Below are 21,156 nucleotides of genomic sequence, written 5' to 3'. Positions count from 1 at the left end.
GCTCCACCTCCTCCAATTATTTCTTTTTTATTTATTTGAGAGAAAGGCAGATTAAAGGGGGAGAGAGAATGGGTGTGCCAGGGCTCCAGATGCATGTGCCACCATGTCATCTAGCTTATGTGGGTTCTGGGGAATCAAACCTGGGTCACTAGGCTTTGCAGGCAAGTGCCTTAACAGCTAAATCATCTCTCCAGCCCACTTCCCCACCAGCTGAGTCTCACTCTAGATGCTGAACTGGAATTCATTCTGTGGTTCCAGGCTGGCCTCGAACTCACAGCGATCTTCCTACCTCTGCCTCCCAAATGCTAGAATTAAAGGCATGTTCCACCATGCCAGGCTTCAATGCCTCATTAAAAATTATTTGTGAGGGCTGGAGGGGTGGCTTAGCAGGTAAAGCATTTGCCTGCAAAGTCAAAGGACCCAGGTTCGATTCCCCAGGACCCATGTAAACCAGATGCACAAGGAGGTGCACGCATCTGGAGTTCGTCTGCAGTGGCTGGAGGCCCTGGCGCCCATTCTCTCCCTCTCTTTCTCTGTCAAATAAGTAAATAAATAAAAATAAAATATTTAAAAAATATTTATGAGAGAGAGAGAGGAATACAGAGTGTGAGTATGGGCATGCCAGGACCTCCTGCCACTGCAAATTCCAGATATATACACCACTTTGCATATGAGCTTTACCCGGGTACTGGAGAATGGAACCCCTGCACCTTTGGCCTTTGCAAGCAAGCGCCTTTAACCATTGAACCATCTCTCCAGCCCACTGCCTACTTTTTTTTTTTTTTTTTTTCTGGCTTTATCCTTCATACCTCCCTTATCAACCGACAGCCTGACTGTCCTTAACTCCAGCTTCCTTGCTCCTCAGCTTCTGGTATGAGAGCCTCAATCCCATCCTGCATGGACCCTAGAGATGCGAGGGAGGTGATAATACCTGCAGATCCTTTCCCAGCCCTCAAGCTCCCCAAGTACGTGCCAGGCCTCCTTAATTGAGGTCAGTAAGAAGCAGCGTGCACAAGGGGAGGCCTAAGAGTCAGGGGTAAAAGGAAAAAAAGAAAAGAAAAGAAAAAGCCAAGAGAGGAAGAAGGCGGAGGGGAGCAGCAGGCGACTCCTTAGGGGGAAGGAGGGTCGCCCCAGCCACTGAGGGGAAGTGAGGGAGGATCGCGCAGGCTCTTGACAGCCCCGGGCAGCCGAGGCCTCCGGGTTTCCTGTCTCTCCTCCGTTTCTCTTCCTTCCTCCCTGACATTTCTCCCCAGGGCCCCTTCCTCGGTCGGCTCTTCGCTGCTTTTCTGTGTCTGTCTGCTCCTGTCCCAGAGATCGTCCGCGTCTCCCTCTCCATCTCTCTCTCGCGCGCGCGCGCGCCGGACTCGGGTCTGCTCTTCCAGCTCAAGCCTCTCCGCCTGGCCCCTCTGGGGTAGACAGTGCCCTGAGTGTCCCTCCTCCTAGCCACGCGATTGGTCGAGAGGTGGCGAGAAGGCGGTGCCCGGTCCTCTTCGAAGGATGCTATTGGTTGCGCCGTCCACTGGAGGCGGGGCGTCCGGGGAGGCGGGCGGGGCGGGCTGGGGCCGAGCCCAGAGCTCCGGGCGGTCGCATTGTTTTCCTCCGCGGAACGGCGGCGGGAGTGTGTGATGTGTGTGTTGCTGGGGAAGGGGGGCTGCCACTCGGACCCGGGGCTCCCGTAACCCGACAGCGCCCTGGAGCCCACCTCCCAGCCTCATCCAGCCGGGACCTTCATCACATCTCGCCTCCCGCGTCCCGATCGTCGACTGCGAACTCTGCGCGGCGCGGAGCTGCTGGCCACGGGCTGCCGTCCTGATCCTGTCGACCGGGATCCCGGAGCAAGTCCCCAGGGTAGAGATGGGCTTGAAAAGAGATGGGGAACAGAGGGTGGCTTGCAGGCCGGGGGTCAAGCCGCTCCAAGTGCAGGAGGGTCCCGGGTGGGTCGCGGCTCCGTGTGCCATGACTGGCCGAGAAAGGGTCGGCGAGAGTTGGGGTGCACGCAGGAGGAAGGGACCGCGGCAGAGCTACCGCGCTGCATCGGGGGTGGGGGTGGTCCACGACTTTCCGAATCGCGTCCCGCTAGATTGAGAAGCACGAAAGGAGATTTAAAGAAAAAAAAATTTTTTTTCTTTCTTTCTTTTTTTTTTTTTTTTTTTGGAGGCGCGCCTCGTCCAGTAGGTGCAAAAGCCTGTCTTTGACTGTTTCCCCTTCCCTCGGGGGACACTAAGGCTGGGGAGGCCCACGGTGGAGAAGCCAGACTCTCGATGCCCCCCCCACCCCAGCCCCCAGCGGGGGAATAGACTTGGAGACGAGCGGTTGTGGACTTTGGGGTCAGGGCTGCACGGTCGTCCTTGTGCAGAGCAACACTCCCTGTCGGGGTTTGGCTTGGACAGAGTCGGGGTGGTGGTGGCGGCGGGGGCTTGGGGGGTGGAGACAGGGCCCTGGGAGAAGCTGCGGTCTCCGCGCCCATCTCCCCCTCCTTCACCTCCTTCGGCCCGGGGCTTTGTTAGATCGGTCTTGCACGGAGGAGAACCGAACTGGTGACGGCGTCCGAGCCCTCCGGCCCGCCCTAGTCGGTTCCCAGACTCTCTGGCCCTGTTTTCCTAGACCCGAGAGAGACCCGCCTCCGTCCCCAGCCCCCCGCCCCCCGCAACCCCAGCTCGCATCCTCTTGTCGGTCGGCGCCTTGCAGGCCCCTCCAGCCCCTCCTTCGCGCTAACGTGGCTCTGGGACCCGGTCCCGGCCCAGACTGCTGCCCGCCCCTCCTCGGAGCCTCGGGTCCATCGAGGGGTGGGGGGGAAGGACACTTTGGGCCCCCGGGGTCCACCTCCCGCCAAACCCCACACACCTGGCTTTTTCCTCGTTGGGGGCTGGGCGGGAGGGGAGGGAGGGTAGGTGCCGAACGTGGGAGCCGAGAGCGAAGGGCGGGGAAGAGAGAAAGGTTGTGGGGACTCGAGCCCCTGACACCCCCCCCCCTCCACCATTGAGGAAGGTGGACTGAGGCCGGCGATCAGCCTTGGGGCTTCCTGCTATTGTCCCCAGCTCGGCCTCCCCTATCCTTCCCACCCGCCACCCCCCGAGCTCCTCTTCCACTCGGGCTGCTGTGACCTCGGCCACTCCCCAGAGGTGGGAGGTGGTTGCAAAGGAGCCTAGGAAAAGGGACAGAGAGAAGGACTGTTTTCTCTCGTCCCTGCAAGGGCGGGTAAAGAGTGGTCAGGTCTTGCCTTGGGATGCCTCCCAGTCACAGTAAGCCGCTCCCCCACCCCAACCCCTCCCCAGGACAGGGGTTGGGTGGGTGGGAGGCACCCAGATGCCTGCTCCGCACAGCAGCCCCGGGAAGCCTTCTGCTAGATGCTCCGCTAGCCGAGCCCGGCGGCCAAGGGAAAGGCCAACCGAGTGTTTTCAGAGGCTGGACTAACCTGGCCGAGAGCGAGCGCCGACGGGCGGGGGTGCGGAGACACATTGGGGTGGAAGCTCTCCGAAGAAGGGCAGGGGATCGCGGGGGTGGGGGGGTTTGTTTTGTTATTCTTCTTCTTAATTTTTTTGAGACATTTTGCTAGGAAATGAAGAGCATGCAAATGAGATGCAAATTAGCCTCTATTGTCCCTAGCAAGGGCGCTTTTGCAGGAAGGATGTTGGATCCCTAAGGTTTTAACATGGGAGTGGTCATCATGCCCCCACAAACTCTAGTAGATAAAAAAAAAAAAGACAACAACCCTTTCCCCAAGGCTGGCCCTGCTGCAGTTCCAGGAGTTTTTGGCTGGGGGCCATCCCTCGCCCTCCTAATCTCTGAGCATGGAGACACCAGCACCTTTTGTAACCAAGCTGACCTCCCCGGCACCCCAGCATCTCCCCCACACTAGCCTCAATAGAGTCCCTGAATTTACAGTTACTTTTTAAAGATATCGCGGTTAAAGGAGGTGTAACTCAGTCTCTTCCCTCCTTTTGTTTCTTCTTCCACCAGGCCAGAGGTCTCCTGTCCCCCACAGGACTCACTACCCCAGGTAAGGAAAGGGCACTGGCTCCTGAGGGCCCGGATGGAAGTGGGGCACCACCAGGGAGCCAGGAAGAGGGTCTGGCCTGTTCTCCCCACTTGCCAGAGATCAGAGTTGTTTCCAGGGTGAAGATACCAGTTGCCCAGGGCAACTTGCCGGGTGGGGGCAGGTAGACGAGCATTGGAGACAAGCTGTGTCCCATTCTTCTCCTCTGGGAACTTTAGCATCCGGAAAGCTGGCATGGGGGAGGGCCGGAGACTTGGCCTTCCCACACCCGAGGAGAGAGAGGGTCGTTAAGTAGCTGACTGCTCTGCCCCTGGGGAGGGGGCCTCATCATTAGGTGTTCCTACCCTGTCCCCTCCTCCAGCTCTCTTGGGGCCTCACCTTGACGTCAGCCACCCCACCAGTGACGCTGGGTTGGGGGTGGGGAGGGGAACACGGGTCCTGGCTTCCAGAAGTGGAATTACTGAGGAGCTTGGGAGGGGGCTTGACCCTGCAAGTCAGGGATTTATTTCGCTTTTAGGGGACCTGCGGTGGGCATAAGTAAGGCCAGCTGTGAAAGGATTCTTAAACCTTGCTGACCTGATTTCCAGCTCCTCTTCCTCGGCCCCGTCACCTCGGGTTCTAGGGAAGGCCAGAAGCTAACTGCTTGTACACCAACCACACTGGTCACCTGGCTGGCTGGGAAGGCAGATGGGTGGGGACGGGACCTGTCTCGCCATTCCTACCGCCATATCCATCTTTTCTTGGACCTTGAGCTGCAATCGCCTGTCATTTAATTATTTATATTTCAATTTAAGAGGCAGGCCGAGGAGGGAAGAAAGGGGGAAAAAAAAAAGGGGGCACATTTCTCGTGTCTCCTCACTGCCCTCTTCCATCTCTGGTTCCTCATAGCTGGTGGAGCTGCACCTCTCCCCTCCACCCCCCACCAAGTACATGCATTAGGAGCAAGGGGGGGGGGAACAGGGGGCTTGAGGCTGGGAGGGGGCACAGTGGTCGAGAAGACAGCTGCAGCTAGAGCTAAATTTAGCCTCTGATCTGGCTTTGATGCAGATTCATTTTTGGCGGAGACAGCCCCTCCACTCCCCCATCCCCTCACTGCCCAGCTTGTTAGCAGTGGGGAGGGCCCCTGAAGTCTGAGTTTAGGCCACAACAGTGACCTCTAGGCTGTTGGCGCCCCCTCCCTCCCCCTTCACCGTGTTCTTCCCCTAGACCAGACTGTGGCTGTTACATACAGCTGCTCCTGCCTGAGCTCAGTGCCTGCATCGCTCCCAGGGAGCCATAGTGTGTGTGTGTGGGGGGGGGGGCGGCTCTGTGAGCTGGGGGGAGGGGAGCAGACTGGGTGCCCTCTCCCTCCTCCCGGTGCCAAGGAGTCACTATTTATAATTTTAAGGCTTCAGTATCTAATTATAGCTGAGAAAGGGTTAGCACAAGAAGTGGGGGGGGGCGCTGGGAGGTGTCACCTATGGAATGTCCCAGACCCAGTTTGGATTCAGAAGGAAAGGCTGGAAGGAGGAGCCCGTTATGCCCTGTCCTTACCTGGGGTCATGCCCAGCAGGCTTCACACCAGCCACTGTGAGCCAGTTGGAGAGGGAACAAAATTGAGTGACAGTGACAGCTGGTTGGGACTGGGTCAGAGACAGTTTTTTTGTTTTTTTTTTTTTCCCCTTTTTCTTTCTCCATCTCACAGGGTCTTCTGGGGTTAGACTTGGGAGGAGTTCCTTCCCATCAAGGGTGAAGGGAGCTTAGTCCCTTCCCCCACTTTTCTCTGTCTCCCGTTTCAGGGCCAGCATATGGGTGAGGGGGCACCCCCTGGGGCCTGAGCTGCCCCGCACAGGATGCCCCGTGCCCCCCACCTCATGACCTTGCTGCTGCTGCTCCTGTCTCTTCCCCATGCTTGGGCCGCCTTTCCCCAGGACCCCGTCCCTCTGCTGACCTCCGACCTGCAAGGTGAGTGGCCCTGTCCACCGCAACCCTCTCTTGGGGGAAGCAGAGACTGCGACCCCTGTGCTAGGGGCAAGACGCAGGCAGGCTGCCTGTCTCGAGACTACAAGTGTAGGGGAGCAACAGGAGAGGAGTCTTTCTCATTCCGGAGCTTGTTTTCTTCCCTTGCTGCTTGTAGGTGGTTGGGAGTGTGACCTCCAGCTGGGCTTGGTGCTACATGCTCGGGATCCCAGCGCTTGGGAGGCTGAGGCAGGAGGATTGCTTGGGCTACATTAGTGAGACCCTGTCACAAGCCACGTGAGCTCTTAGCCAGACTGGACCTTAGCATGTTTGCATTCCTGCTAAGCTGCTCGCGCTAGCTTTGTGACCTTGGTTAAGGCTATTTGACCTTTCTTTGCCTCGGTTTTCACATCTGTAAAATGAAGATAATGGCATTGTATCTCATGGACTTATTTAGAGATTAAATTTGGCAGTGCACTTAATAGAAATGAAGTAAAATGCTGACAACACAGTCTAGCACAAATTAAATGTGTGATATTTGTTGCTATTCTTGGCTACAAAGTGAAGGCCCAGGACCAGTTCAGTGGTTCCAATTTCCTTTTCCTTCTCCAGTCCAGGGTACCATCAGAGAGCCTGACTCCTACCAAAGTATAAACCTCTAAATCCACTTTTCTGAAAAGAACCCTTATCTATTTGTAGGTCCTTGTTATATACATGGTGAATTTATTTTATTTATTTATTTATTTATTTAGGTTTTGCGAGGTGGGGTCTCACTCTAAGCTCAGGCTGACTTGGAATTCACTATGTAGTCCTCAAACTCATGGCGATCCTCTTACCTCTGCCACCTGAGTGCTGGGATCAAAGGTGTGCGCCACCACACCCACCTGGCTATTTTTTATTTTTTAAATATTTATTTGAGAGAAAGCAGAGAGAGAGAGAGAGAGAGAGAGAGACAGAGAGAATGGGAATGGGTGTGCCAGGGCCTCCAGCCAGTGCCAGTGAACTCCAGACGCATGCGCCATCTTGTGCATCTGGCTTTACGTGAGCACTGGGAAATTGAACCTGGGTCCTCTGGCTTTGTAGGCAAGCACTTTAACTGCTAAGCCATGTCTTCAGCCCCACGGTGTGTTTAGAGTTAAGTTTCAGGATGGGAGGATTTCAGGGGGAATAGTTGTTCAGGACTAGATAAGAATAGCACAGTTACTTAGGCCAGATGCAGTTTCTCAGCGCTTTGTGAACTCAGCACTTTCCCTGGACTCTGGGCTGTCCTTTCGCACCAGCGCCTGCGGCTTCCTGGATCAGAACAGGTGGTCAGGAGCGGCTGGAGCCTGGCAGGGCAGAGGTGGCCTGGGGAGAGCCTTGTGGGGAAGGTGTGGAGAAGGGCAGAAGGGAATGCTTCAGAGGGGCCAGTGTCCCAGGTGGGACTGAAAGGGAAATGCTGGTTCAAAGGAGGCTCCTAAGCAGGGACGGAGCGCAGCTCTAGAGTCACGCAGATCTGGGTCTAAATCCTGCCTGGTGCTCGTGAAAATCCATGAACCTCCTGAGCCTTTGTTTGCTCATCCGGGGAAATGGGGCCAGTGTGAGTAAATGTATTATGTTATCGGTATTGGTTATTTAATTTTTTTTTATTTTTATTTATTTATTTGAGAAAGAGAGGGAGAGAGATAGAGGCAGAGAGGAGAGAATGTATGTGTCAGGGCCTTCAGCCGTTGGAAACAAACTCCAGATGCATGTGCCACCTTGTGCATCTGGCTTATGTAGGTCCTGAGGAGTTGAACCTGGGTCCTTTGGCTTTGCAGGCAGGCAAATGCCTTAACCAGTAAGCCATCTCTCCAGCCTTTTTTTTTTTTTTTTTTTTTGGTGTTGTTTTTATTGGTTGGTTCATTAAAAAAAAAATAGCTGGGCATGGTGGCACATGCCTTTAATCCCAGCACTTGGGAGGCAGAGGTAGGAGGATCTCAGAGTTCGAGGCCACCCTGAAACTATATAGTGATTTCTAGGTCATCTTGGACTAGAGGGAAGCTCTACCTCTAAAAACAAACAAACAAAAAGTCATTTAGCCAGGTGTGGTGGCGCGCACCTTTAATCCCAGTACTCAGGAGGCAGAGGTTGGAGGCTCACCATGAGTTTGAGGCCACCCTGAGACTCCATAGTGAATTCCAGGTCAGCCTGAACTACAGCCAGACTCTACCTCCACAACAACAACAACAAAAATATTTATTTATTTATGAGGAGAGAGAGAAAGACAATGTGTGGGTATGCTAGGGCCTCTTGCCACTACAAATGAACTTCAGATGTTTGTGCCACTTTGTGCATCTAGCTTTACATGGGTACTGAGGAAGTGAACCTAGGTCACCAGGCTTTGCAGGCAAGTGCCTTTAAACACTGAGCCATCTCCCAAGCCCAGTTGGTTCATTTTGTGACACAGGATCTTGCCACATATTCCTAGATGCCTGGCAGTTGCTGTATCATCCAGACTGGTCTTGATCTCCCAGCAGCCCTCCTGCCTCAGCCTCTCCAATGCTGGGATTACAGATATGTGTCAGCATGCCCAGCTACTGTTTTTTTTTTTTTTAAGATAGTGTCTTGCTCTAGCTCAGGCTGACAGGGAGTTCACTTCACTATATAATCTCAGGGTGGCCTCGAACTCACAATGATCCTCTCACCTCTGCCTCCCAGTGCTGGGATTAAAGGTGTGCACCACCCACCATGCCCAGGAGAGAGAGAGAGAATGGGCGCTTCTAGGGCCTCTACCCCTGCAGATGAACTCCAGACACATGTGCTACTTTGTGCATCTGGCTCTATGTGAGTCCTGGGGAATCAGATTCGGGTCATTAGGCTTTGTAAGCAAGCCCCTTAACTGCCAAGCCATTTCTCCAACCCTTTGTTTTGTTTTTAGTATTTTAATTAAATTAATTAACTAATTATTTTGGTTTTTCAAGAAGGGGCCTCACTCTGGTCCAGGCTGAGCTGGAATTCACTATGTAGTCACAGGGTGGCCTTGAACTCATGGCGTTCCTCCTACTTCTGCCTCCCGAGTGCTGGGATTAAAGGCGTGTGCCACCACGCCCAGGTTCCCAGTCAATATTTGAATTTTAATTTCAAAACATTTTTATTTGTATGTGAACAGAGAGAGACAGAGAGAGAATGGGCATGCCAGGGCCATTTGCAAATGGCAAACAAAGTGCAAGTGCATGTATCACTTTGTGCAGCTGGCTTTACATGGGTACTGGGGAATTGAATCTAGGCCATTAGGCTTTGCAAGCAAGTGCCTTTAACTGCTGAACCATCTGCTCAGCCTCCTAGTATTTTTTTTTTTGGCAGGGGGAGGGGTTTAGGTAGGGTCTTACTCTAGCCCAAACTGACCTGAAATTCACTATGGAGTCTCAGGGCGGTCTCAAGCACATGGCGATCCTCCTACCTCTGTCTCCCAAGTGCTGGATTAAGGGCGTGTACTACCACACCCAGCCCTATTATTGTTTTTTTTTTTTCCTATTATTGTTTTTAAATATTTTATTTATTCATTCACTTATTGATTTGGGAGGGAGGGGCATACCCAGGCCTCTGGCCACTGCAAACGAAATCCCAGGCACATGCGCCACCTTGTACATCTGGCTTACGTGGGTGCTTGGGCATCACAGTCAAGTGCCTTCACTGCTAAGCCATCTCTTCGGCTTGTCGTACCGTTTCCATTCATAGCTTTGGGTCTTTCCCCTCGTATCTGCCCTCTGTCCATGGCTGGGTTTCATGTGTTGGAGAGGAATGACGTGGAAGCGAGCCGTCCTCCCGGCCGTCCCGCAGCCCTCACTCGGTCCCCTAGGTTCTTCCCCGTTGTCCTGGTTCCGGGGCCTGGAGGAAGATGCTGTGGCTGCAGAACTTGGGCTGGACTTCCAGAGATTCCTGACTTTGAACCGGACCTTGCTAGTGGCTGCCCGGTAAACTGGCCGAGGCACAGTTGTGGGGCACACGTGCATGCTCCTGGGCAGACATGGGACCTGCATGGCCACTGTGGCTTCTGGCAGGGGACACATGCAGGTGCACAAGTCATGGGACATGGACATGCTTGGACCCCCCAAAAAAAAACGCACACACACACACAGACCCCCCCCAAACAAACAAAAACCATATGCCAAGGCAGGAAGCAAGGGGGAAGCCAGGAAGCAGGAGGATTGTGTGGCTTGACCTGGAACAGATGATAAACATGGGGAAGGCGTGGACTAAGGAGCCAGGCGGGGTGCCTGAATGCATCTCTGATCCTTCTTTTTCCCCTTCCAGGGATCACGTGTTTTCATTCGATCTTCAAGCCCAAGAAGAAGGGGAAGGGCTGGTGCCCAATAAGGTGAGGAGCTGTATGTGGGGCGGTGCAGACATAGAGGCAGAGCTGGAAAAGGCGGGCGGTCTCATGGGGGTCCTGTGGGTGGGAAGGTGACTCTGCAAGGAGCTGTCACGTGAGGAGGAGTGGGCCAGATCCATGATCTGCCCACTTGCAATTCTCTCTTCAGTTTCTAACGTGGAGGAGCCAAGACGTGGAGAACTGTGCCGTCCGGGGAAAGCTGACGGTGAGGAGAATGAGAATTAGAGGGAAGGGCAAGATTGCCTGCCTCCAAGTGGTACACTGCCATGCCCAATTCCCACCCAGCCAAGAGGGCTATGTGTGTGTGTGTGGGGGGGCGGTGAGGGGGAGAGACTGGAGAGATGGCTCAGTGGTTAAGGTGCTTGCCTGCAAAGCTTAATGACCTGGGTTCAATTCTCCAGTACCCACGTAAAGCCAGATGCACAGTGGCATAGACATCTGGCGTTCATTTGCATTTGTAAAGGTCCTGGCACACCTGTTTTTCTGTTTCCTGTCTCTCTCTCTCTGCTTGCAAATAAATAAAATAAAATATTTAAAAATTATTTTAGGTGCCTCGTTAGCACAGTAGGTAGCACGTCAGTCTCATAAAAAATATTTTATTTGGGCTGGAGAGATGGCTTAGCAGTTAAGGTGCATGCCTGTGAAGCCTAAGGATCTTCAGATCCAATCTAAGCCACATGCACATGATGGCACGTGCATCTGGAGTCTTTTGCAGCGGCTGAAGGCCCTGGCATATCTACTATCTCTGTTTCTCTGTGCCGGGTGTGGTGGCGCACGCCTTTAATCCCAGCACTAGGGAGGCTGAGGCAGGAGGATCACTGTGAGTTCCAGGCCGGCTTAAGACTACATAGTGCATTCCGGGTCAACCTGGGTTAGAGTGAGACCCTGCCTTGAAAAACCAAAATATGGCTTAGTGGTTAAGTGCTTGCCTGTGAAGCCTAAGGACCCCGGTTCGAGGCTCGATTCCCCAGGACCCACGTTAGCCAGATGCACAAGGAGGCGCATGTGTCTGGAGTTCATTTGCAGTGGCTGGAGGCCCTGGCGTGGCGTGCCCATTCTCTCTATCTGCCTCTTTCTCTGTCTGTTGCTTTCAAACAAGTAAATAAATAAAAACGAACAAAAAAAGTATAAAAAAAGAAAAGCCAATATATATATATATTATAATATAATATTATGTATGTATATGTATTTATGGACAATGACATACTTCAGGAAAAAGAACATTGAAACTCAGAGGCCAAAGAACTTGTTCAAGGCCACGGGCTGGTCAATAGCTTGCCTTAAACCACATTGCTCTGACAGCTACAGTTCTAAGGCAGCCTTACTTCCTGCCATCCTTCATTTTCGTCTCGGGGTCCCTGTCACTGACCGGGGATTTTGGCTTCTCTAGGATGAATGCTACAACTACATCCGTGTTCTCGTGCCCTGGGACTCCCAGACCCTCCTTGCCTGTGGAACGAACTCCTTCAGCCCTGTGTGCCGCAGCTATGGGGTACAGACGAGAAGGGGAGAGGGCCGAGGCCCGGGAGTGGGGGCGACCCCACGGTGACAGCCAGTCAGGGGAACCGACAGGACGGGGACCTGAACTGGGAAGCATGGTCGTGGGAGGCAGAAAGGGGCTGGGGAAGGAGGTAAGCGGGAGGGAGAGGACAGCAGAGCCAGACCCGAGACCCCAGGGTTCCAGGATCCTGCTTCCTCTGCCCCCAGATAACTTCGCTGCAACAGGAGGGCGAGGAGCTGAGTGGGCAAGCCCGATGCCCCTTTGATGCCACCCAGTCCAACGTGGCCATCTTTGCAGGTGTGCACGTGGGCGCGTGAGCAGCATGCATGTGGCTGGAGGGAGCTGCACTCCCAGTCTGTCTTGCCCCTGTGTCCCTGAGTGGAGGGTTGAGGTAGGGGCCAGGGCCAGGCCTAGGCATGGGTATGGTGGGCTGCCGACCCGAGCCTTTCCGTGCCCTCACCCTCCCCATCCCTGCAGAGGGCAGTCTGTACTCAGCCACAGCGGCAGACTTCCAGGCCAGCGATGCTGTCGTCTACCGAAGCCTCGGGCCCCGGCCCCCGCTCCGCTCCGCCAAGTATGACTCCAAGTGGCTCCGAGGTCAGGGCTGGCCTGAGTGGGTGGGGGGAGGCCTGGGCCTGGGGGGAGGGGGTGCAGTGGGAGACTGTCAGGAAGCAGGGAGGCAATGGTGAGCGTGGGTGTTGGGGGGCAGGAGTTCCCGAGTAGGTTAGAGATGCTCTTGTCTATCCGTTCCTGTCGCCTGTACCTTAGAGCCACACTTCGTCCACGCTCTGGAACATGGAGACCACGTGTACTTCTTCTTCCGAGAGGTCTCTGTGGAGGACGCCCGGCTGGGGAGGGTAAGGAGATGGACACCGGGGCGGGTGGGGTCTGCTGGGTCCCCAGGAACCAGTTTGAGTCAGGGGTATAGCTCTTGATTCTGATCTCCATAGTATAATGCCCTAGACCCCCACCTTTGAATAGCCCCCATTTCTGCACCCCCACACACATCTGGCTGTAACCCTCATCCTGACCCATCACACAATTTCTTCCTTTTTTATGATGCTTTGCTTCACTTTGCTTATTTATTTTATTTTATTTTATTTTATTTTATTTTATTTTATTTTATTTTATTTTATTTTATTTATTTTGGTTTCTTGAAGTAGATCTCACTCTAGTCCTGGCTGACCTGGAAGTCACTATGTAGCTTCAAACTCATGGCGATCCTCCTGCCCCTGTCTCCCGATTGTGCCATCACGCTTGGCTTTCCTTTTGCTTCTTTTTCTTTTTTTAATTTAATTTATTTATCTATTTACTTGAGAGAGAGAGAGAGAGGGGAAGAAACAGAGAAAGGAGAATAGGCACACAGACGAACTCCAGATGCATGAGCCACCATGTGCATCTGGTTTATGTGGGTGCTGGGGGATTAAACCTGGGTCCTTTGGCTTTGCAGACAAGCACCTTAACCACTAAGCAATCTCTCCAGCCCTCCCTTTGTTTCTTGATGTGCCCAGCTCACCCAACCCCACTCAACTACCTGACCTGAGGCACGCTCTCTCTCTTTCTCTCTCTGTCATCTTTTCCTAGGTGCAGTTCTCCCGAGTGGCCCGCGTGTGTAAACGTGACATGGGCGGCTCACCTCGGGCCTTGGACCGCCACTGGACATCCTTCCTAAAGCTGCGGCTCAACTGCTCCGTCCCTGGAGACTCTGCCTTCTACTTTGACGTCTTACAGGCCTTGACAGGGCCTGTTCACCTGCACGGCCGCGCTGCTCTCTTTGGCGTCTTCACCACTCAGACCAACAGGTTGGCACTGGATTGTGTTGCCCTGGCCCTGCCTCGCCCACATCCCGACTGCCTTCTCGCGGAGCCTCCAGGCAAGGCCAGATTGCCTGTTTCTCTCCTTGCGTGGTGCCCAGGGGTCTGCCCCATCTCTGTCTCTTCCTCCTAATGTGGTGCGTGAAGGGTAGCCCCCGCTTCTAACCCGGCAGGAGCTGTGAAGTCCCTGTCCACACCCACCTTGCATCTTTTCTGGCTCCCTCAGTATCCCTGGCTCCGCAGTCTGCGCCTTCTACCTGGAGGATATTGAACGTGGGTTTGAGGGCAAGTTCAAGGAGCAGAGGAGTTTGGATGGGGCCTGGACCCCTGTGTCTGAGGACAGAGTCCCCTCACCCAGGTACACAGGAAGGAAGTGGCTTTGGTAGGGGCAGAAGCCAGCCGTGTCTACTCCCAAGATGGGGCTGTGAGGAGAGGGAAAGGTGGCGAAGCCCAGGGAGGGAGCCAGCAGTGGGCCGGGAGTGGGGCTGAGCAGTTGAAGCAGAAAGGGGGCCATTGGCGCAAGTGTGTGTGGAGGGAAGCAGGGAATACCAACCATGTTGGTTTGTTTGTTTTTTAAATATTCTATTATTTATTTAGTTATTTGACAGAGAACGAAGGGGAGAGAGAGAGAGAGGGAGAGAATGGGCACACCGAGGCCTCCAGCCTCTGCAAACGAATTCCAGATGTGTGTGCCCCCTTGTGCATCTGGCTAAAGTGGGTCCTGGGGAATCGAACCTGGGTTCTTTGGCTTTGTAGGCAAATGCCTTCACCGTTAAGCCATCCCTCCAGACCTCCAGCCATGTTTTGCATGCGTCACCACGCCCAGTTTTTATTTTTTTCTTTTCTTGAGACAGTCTTTCTATAGCCTAGACTGACCTGGAGCTATGCAGTCCGGGCTGGTCTTAAACTCACAGCGACAACCCCCCCCCCCCAACCTCAGCCTCCCAAGTGCTGGAATTATAGGCACGAGCCACCGCACTAGGCTACTAACCTAGTTTAGTTAACTAGTTTAGCCTAGTTAGGTTTAGGTGCAGTGAAGGGGACATAACTTAATTAAGCCCAGTTCCCTGCCCTAAGGTGGCCCCTTCCCATGTGCCCACCAGACCAGGGTCCTGTGCAGGTGTGGGTGGAGCTGCCCAGTTCTCCTCTTCTCAAGAGCTGCCTGATGAGGTCCTGATCTTCATCAAGGCGCACCCACTCCTGGATCCCGCTGTGCCGCCCGCCACCCATCAGCCTCTGCTCACTCTCACCAGCAGGTACGGACCTAGGAGACACTGCCTTCTGCCCTCAGCCACTCTCCTTTCTCTCCTCACGAGGTAAATCACATTGGTGGGAGGAAAAACTTGTGCAGGAAAAAAAAAAAAAACAATAATAATCACAGCCAGGCGTGGTGGTGCATGCCTTTAATCCCAGTACTCGGGGAGGCAGAGGTAGGAGGATCGTTGTGAGTTCGAGGTCACCCTGAGACTCCATAGTGAATTCCTGGTCAGCCTGAGCTAGAGCGAGACCCTACGTCCAAAAACAAGCAAGCAAGCAAAACTTGTGAAGATAAAGAGGGAACTGGAGGGAGGGTGTGGGGAAGGGCACAGGAGTGGGCACCAAGTTAGAAGGGCCCTTGTTGAAATGCTCAAGCTTCACTAGACAGGTTGCCCTCACCAGTGGCCTGTCACTCCAGGGCTCTGCTGACCCAGGTAGCTGTGGACAGCTCCGCTGGGCCCCACAGGAACACCACCGTCTTGTTCCTTGGCTCCCATGATGGGACAGTGCTAAAGGTGCTGCCCCCCAGTGGGCAATCCCGGGGACAGGAGCCTGTCATACTGGAAGAGATCTATGCGTACAGCCCATCCAGGTGAGGCCTCTGGAGGGCAAGCCCCCTGCAAGGCAGAGGTGGGATGGGCAGTGGGAAATGGGCTTGTCAGGCTCGGAGGAGTAGGGCGTGGGGCTTGGTGGAAAGTCCTGACAGTGCTGGGCAGGGTGGCTCACAGGCAAAGGGGGCTTCGCCTGTGCCATTCCGACGCCTTATGCCATCTCTAGGTGCGATGGGAAGCGGGCTGCCCGGGCGGCACGACGGATCCTAGGGCTGGAACTGGACGCTGAGGGTCACAGGCTCTTTGTGGCCTTTCCTGGCTGTGTCATCTACCTCCCTCTCAGCCGCTGTGCCAGGCATGGGGCCTGTCAGAGGTGAGAAGGGCCCGGAGTCTATTCTGTCTGGTCATATACCCTGGGCCAGCACGAGCGCAGAAAAATCCAGGAAGGCCTGGGATGGCGGGGATATGCAGGAACGGTGGGGGAGAGCGGGATTTGGGTTATTCTGAAAGTGGCGGGCAACCAGGGCTTGAAAGTAAATTGGGGGTGGGTGGGGATACAGGTCCGGGAGCCTCCTGTAAGTTGGGGTACTAGCAGAGAAGGCAGTGGAATGGAATGTGATGAGTGGAGGGGGAGGGTACCAGCCTGACATGACTCAGTTTCCCGTAGGAGCTGCCTGGCTTCTCAGGACCCATACTGTGGATGGCACGGATCCAGGGGCTGTGTGGATATCAGGAGATCTGGTGGGTAAGTGAGGAGGCCTTGTGTCTCTTGAAGGTTCCACACCACTAACACAGGAAGCTGAGAGCCAGGGTGGAAGGAGGGGACAAGGGGTACAACAGTCTTCTCTCCCCAGGACTGAAGAGGATCAGGCTGGGAAGCAGGAATCTACCGAGCATGGCGACTGCCGGGGTAAGCAGAAAGGGGGGGGGCGCCCACAGTCACAACGGCATCCCAGGTGTGGGCTTTCCTTTCTCACGTTCTGTGCCAATCAGTCACCAACTTTCAGTTCTTTTTTTTAAAAAAAATTTTGTTTATTTATTTGAGAGCGACAGACAAAGAGGTGGGGGAGGGAGGGGGGATGACAATGGTTGCATCAGGGCCTCCAGTCACTGCAAATGAATTCCAGACACATGCACCACCTTGTGCATCTGATTTACCTGGGTCCTGGGAACTGAACCTCGAGCCGGGGTCCTTAGGCTTCACAGGCAAGCGCTTAACCGCTAAGCCATCTCTCCAGCCCTTTTAGTTTTTAAAAATATTTTTATTTTTATTTATTTATTTGGGAGAGGGAGGGAAAAAGAGAATGGGCACATCAGGGTCTCCAGCCGCTGCGAAAGAACTCCAGATGCATGCGCCCCCTTGTGCATCTGGCTTATGTGGGTCCTGAGGAATCCAATCGCGGTCCTTTGGATTTGCTAAGCCATCCTCCCTCCTGCGCCCCAGCTTTCAGATCTTCATGAGGCTTCCCCTCCCCTCCCTCTTCCCCTCCTCTCTCTTCACAGATGGAGCTACTGGGAGTCAGTCTGGCCCGGGGGATTCTGCTTATGGTGAGTCCACTTGTTCCTTTCTCACCTCCCCTCGCTTGGTCCACACACCCGTCTGTGCCCCCGTGGCATCAGCAGACCAGCACCCCGAACACCCGGAGGAAAGTAGAGGCTGAAGTTCCAGACTCGCGCGCGTTCCAAAGAGTGGGCACCCCTGGGGTGGTATCAGGGCTGGAGAGCGCAAGTCTCACTGGTTCTGACCTGGTCTGTCACCAGTGCTTCTGGGTCCTGGCCCTTCCCCTGAGACCCCCAGTCCCCCCAGTGATGCCCACCCCGAGCCCCAGTCTTCCACGCTTGGAGCTCAAACTCAGGGTAAGGGGGCTTCTTGGGAGGGACAGGAGTGCCGTGTGGGGCTGCTGGTTTTTGTGAAGCTCGAAGTCTAGTGCTGACTGGTGTTTGGCGCGCACTAACGGCCTGTTTGGAGCCTCCCCGTGCCCCAGCTGGCCCTCCCAGCCAGCCTCCTGCACGGGCCATTTGGCACTTTACTCTTGGCATGGGTACAGGAGCAGCGTTGGGCTGGGGCACTTCTCAGACCCAAGCTGCTCGCGTGTGTGTGTTCAAGGATCAGGAGAGGTGAATCCCGGGAGAGGAAGGCGAAGGCTGTGTGGAGTGAAGCGGAGTGCCAGCATGAGGGCTTGCCGAGGTCCCGAGCACCCTTCTGGGCATCTCCCCCCACCCCTTTCCTAAACCGAGCCCGCCTCTTCCCTCTCGGTCTGCAGGCGTCCGCCGGGACCTCCCCCCAGCCTCCGCCTCCCGCTCCATCCCCGTCCCGCTCCTCCTGGCCAGTGTGGCCGCCGCCTTTGCCCTGGGCGCCTCCGTCTCCGGCCTCCTGGTGTCCTGCGCTTGTCGCCGCCGGGCTCACCGACGTCGGAGCAAGGACATCGAGAGCCCGGGGCTCCCTCGACCTCTGTCCCTTCGCAGCCTCGCCCGGCTGCACGGCGGTGGTGGTCCTGAGCCCCCGCCTCCGCCCAAGGACGGGGACCCCACGCAGACGCCACCCCAACTCTACACCACCTTCCTGCCTCCTCCGCCAGACGCCGGACCCCCGCCCGAGCTGGCCTGTCTGCCCACCCCGGAGTCCACGCCCGAGCTGCCCGTCAAGCACCTGCGCGCCGCCGCCGCCGGGGCCCCGTGGGAATGGAACCAGAACGGCAACAACGCCAAGGAGGGCGCGGGGCGCGCGCGGGGCTGCGGGGCGGCGGCGGGAGCGGCGCCCCGAGTGCTGGTGAGGCCGCCCCCGCCGGGCTGCCCCGGGCAGGCGGTGGAGGTCACCACCCTGGAGGAACTGCTGCGCTACCTGCACGCTCCGCAGCCGCCGCGGAAGGCCGCCGAGGCCCCGGCCGCCCCCCTGTCCTCGCCGCCGCCGCTGCCCGCGCTGTTCGCGGACTCCAGCCCGCCGCCCCCGCCGCCGCCGCCGCTCCGGCTGGACGTGCCGCCCGACCAGGGCCAGCGCGGGGCTCCCTCGGCGGCGCGGCCCGCGCTCTGCGCCCCGGCGCCCCGGCTGGGGGTCAGCGGTGCCCGCAGGCTGCCCTTCCCTTCCCACCGGGCGCCCCCGGCCCTGCTCACCCGAGTGCCGTCGGGAGGGCCCAACAGGTACTCCGGGGGTCCCGGGAAGCACCTCCTGTATCTGAGCCGGCCCGAGGGCCACCGCGGCCGCGCGCCGAAGAGGGTGGACGTGGACAAGTCCCCGCTGTCCCCCAAGTCCCCCCTGGTCGGAGCCTCGCATCAAGCCGTCGTCCCCAGCGGCGGTCGTTTTAACTTTTAAAAAAAAGGCGTTCGGTGGGTGACCTCGCGACAGGGGCGCCCCGGGAGGTCCACGCGTGTCCGAGGACACGGGGCGCCCTCCCCCGATGCTGCAAGCTCGTTCCTGGACTCTGAGAGTCTTGGCATGGAGGCGGTGGGGGGGGCACCGCCTCACCTCGGCTTTATTTATTGACTGCCCTCGCCCCTCCCCTGCCCTGGAGGAAGGGAGGTGACACGCCCGCCCCCTCCGTGAGCCAGCATTTCAGGGGTATGGGGGACCCGGCCGAGCCCCCACTCCCCGATCCCCTTCCAGCCACGCTGCCTTAACGCGCCACCCCTCTTTCGACTGGGGCCCCCGGAGGGCCGCACGGACGGCGCGCTGTACCGAGTCCCCGGGCCTCCCCGGGACAGGGACGTGCCACCTCCTACTGTGTAGGAGTCTCCGCTCCCCAATACAGCCGCGTCCCCCCACCCACGAGCCGAGCCGCTGCCTCGCCTTTACTCTTCGCGGTGGGCGCGGGGGCGGGGGTGGCCCGGGCTCCCGGCGTGGCTGGCGACGCCGCGGTCCCCATCGGGGTTCATCAGGAAAGGGTTTCTTTCCTGAAAGTGGGGTGTGGGGCGTGAGCCCGGGCCGGGGGGGAGGCGCGGCGGTCTTAAAAGCTTGTGGTTGGAGATGGGGTACGGCCCTCGCGAGCACGGTTATGGCTCAAGGTAAGGCACTTTCTTCCCCCACACTCCCGGGGGTGGGAGTGAAATTGGAGAAATAAAATGAAAATGTAGAGTAATTTGAGTTTCATATCAGGAAGTCTTGTCCTAAAGAGAAGAGATTGGATCGCTGGCGGCAAAAAAAAAAAAAAATAATAATAAATGAGCCCATGGTGGCGCACGCCTTTAATCCGCAGCACTCGGGAGGCGGAGGTAGGAGGATCTCCTTGAGTTCAAGGCTACCCTGAGACTACAGTGACTTCCACATCAGCCTGGGCTTGAGTGAGACCCTACCTCGAAAAACCAAAAATGAAAAAAAAAAAAAAAGGGATTCATGACTGTTGGAGTCAAGGTTGCCCCGCAGTCAGGTCCCTAAGGCGCAGTTCCGCTTGGGATGGCGCTCGGGGGCGCGGAGACCGGGGTTCTCGTCACACGGACGCGCAGCTTCCCCGCCGGGAGCTCCCGGTTGCTTGCACTACCGTTCGACGCGATGTGCCAGTTAAGATGCTCCACGGAGCTGGCTGCAGAGAACGGGCTCATCCCGGGCACCGGCCAATGGGAGAGGCGAAAGCGGATTCGCGAGTCTGGGGTTTTCGCGGGCGCCAGGGGCGCCCCCTGGAGGTCACACTAGGCCCTGCAGCGAAAGAAGTCGCTAGATCCTCGCTTTGGCTCCTTAAAAAAGTCTGGTCGCCCTCTAGCCTAGGCTGACCTCAAACTCTGCGCCAACCTCCTACCTCTCTCTGCCTCCCAAGTGCTGGGATTCAAGGGTAAAACTGCCGAGAACAAACCTGAGATTATTTCTACCTCGGGGTTGTTCTTTCGTCCAAAGCCTGTTTTTATCATCTGAAATAATAGGGTTGAGGCTCAAGCACTATAATGTTAAAAGCCTTTGTCAAAGCGTGTGATAGTGGTTCTTCCAAACGCACGTTTATGCTATGTATACACAGTTTCTCGACCTCCTTTTCCTACCCAATGACTGTCCCTTTGTATTAGGTTTGACTTGCAGATTTACCCCGTGAGATTTATAAACTTCCTTGAAAGTTCCTTAACACGTTTCAGTTAATTTAGCTGTTTGGCCAAAGTTGGTTGTCCCCCAGACCACTTTATTTGAGAGCAACAGAGAAAGAGAGAACAGGCGGGATTAAAGACGTGCACCAGGGCCTCCAGGCACTGCAAACGAACTCCAGATACATGCGCCACCTTGTGCGTCTGGCTTACGTGGGTCCTGGGGAATTGAGCCTCCAACTGGGGTCCTTAGGCTTCACAGGCAAGCTCTTAACCGCTAAGCCATCTCTCCAGCACCCCCCTCCCCACCGACCACTTTACATCACCAGGTTGGAATGGTCCTTCAGGTCTCAGTTTTTCCATCTTACCTGATCATCCTCTTAAGCCTCTTAAGATGCATTTGGGCTATTGTTAGTACCCTAGATAAGGGTTGGCACAGGGAAGGAAGCCACTGCATGCACCACTGTGCATGTGGTTTTACATAGGTACTGGGGAATCAAACCCAGGCCATTAAGCTTTGCAGGCAAGCGCCTTAACTGCTGAGCTCTCTCTCTCCAGCCCATCGTGAACCTTTTCAAATCAAGATATTAAAACAAAAATAAAAACCTAAGAGCTGAGCATGGTGGCGCATGCCTTTAATCCCAACATTCCAGAGGCAGAGGTAGGAGGATCACAGTGAGTTTGAGGCCAGCCTGAGACTACATAGTGAATTCTAGGTCAGCCTGGCCTAGAGCAAAATAAATTAA

The 21,156-nt window shown here is 55.8% G+C and overlaps 1 protein-coding gene across 3 annotated transcripts; it reads left to right on the top strand.

Annotated features, from left to right (window-relative positions):
• The first annotated feature begins 1,562 nt into the window (after positions 1 to 1,562).
• Positions 1,563 to 20,454, top strand: Sema6c (semaphorin 6C). 3 transcript variants are annotated; one of them, XM_045138192.1, is made up of 20 exons: positions 1,563 to 1,848; positions 3,961 to 4,000; positions 5,776 to 5,941; positions 9,756 to 9,870; positions 10,211 to 10,274; positions 10,438 to 10,494; positions 11,680 to 11,781; positions 11,997 to 12,087; positions 12,268 to 12,387; positions 12,559 to 12,647; positions 13,375 to 13,592; positions 13,831 to 13,962; positions 14,708 to 14,860; positions 15,280 to 15,453; positions 15,639 to 15,785; positions 16,080 to 16,157; positions 16,267 to 16,322; positions 16,916 to 16,960; positions 17,174 to 17,269; positions 17,677 to 20,454. In XM_045138192.1, the coding sequence occupies exons 3-20, from the start codon at positions 5,830 to 5,832 to the stop codon at positions 18,720 to 18,722; spliced, it is 2,895 nt and encodes a 964-aa protein (XP_044994127.1). In that variant the 5' UTR covers positions 1,563 to 1,848; positions 3,961 to 4,000; positions 5,776 to 5,829; the 3' UTR covers positions 18,723 to 20,454. The 3 variants fall into 3 exon arrangements, with proteins under 3 accessions (XP_044994127.1, XP_044994129.1, XP_044994130.1); XM_045138194.1 differs by lacking the exon at positions 17,174 to 17,269; XM_045138195.1 differs by lacking the exons at positions 1,563 to 1,848; positions 3,961 to 4,000; positions 5,776 to 5,941; ... (1 more) ...; positions 10,211 to 10,274; positions 10,438 to 10,494 and having other exon boundaries at positions 12,268 to 12,364.
• Positions 20,455 to 21,156: the final 702 nt, after the last annotated feature.

The sequence above is a fragment of the Jaculus jaculus genome, chromosome 19 (genome assembly GCF_020740685.1).
Source record: "Jaculus jaculus isolate mJacJac1 chromosome 19, mJacJac1.mat.Y.cur, whole genome shotgun sequence".
NCBI classification, from domain to species: Eukaryota; Metazoa; Chordata; class Mammalia; order Rodentia; family Dipodidae; genus Jaculus; species Jaculus jaculus.
This window is presented reverse-complemented; position numbering and strand designations above follow the sequence as displayed.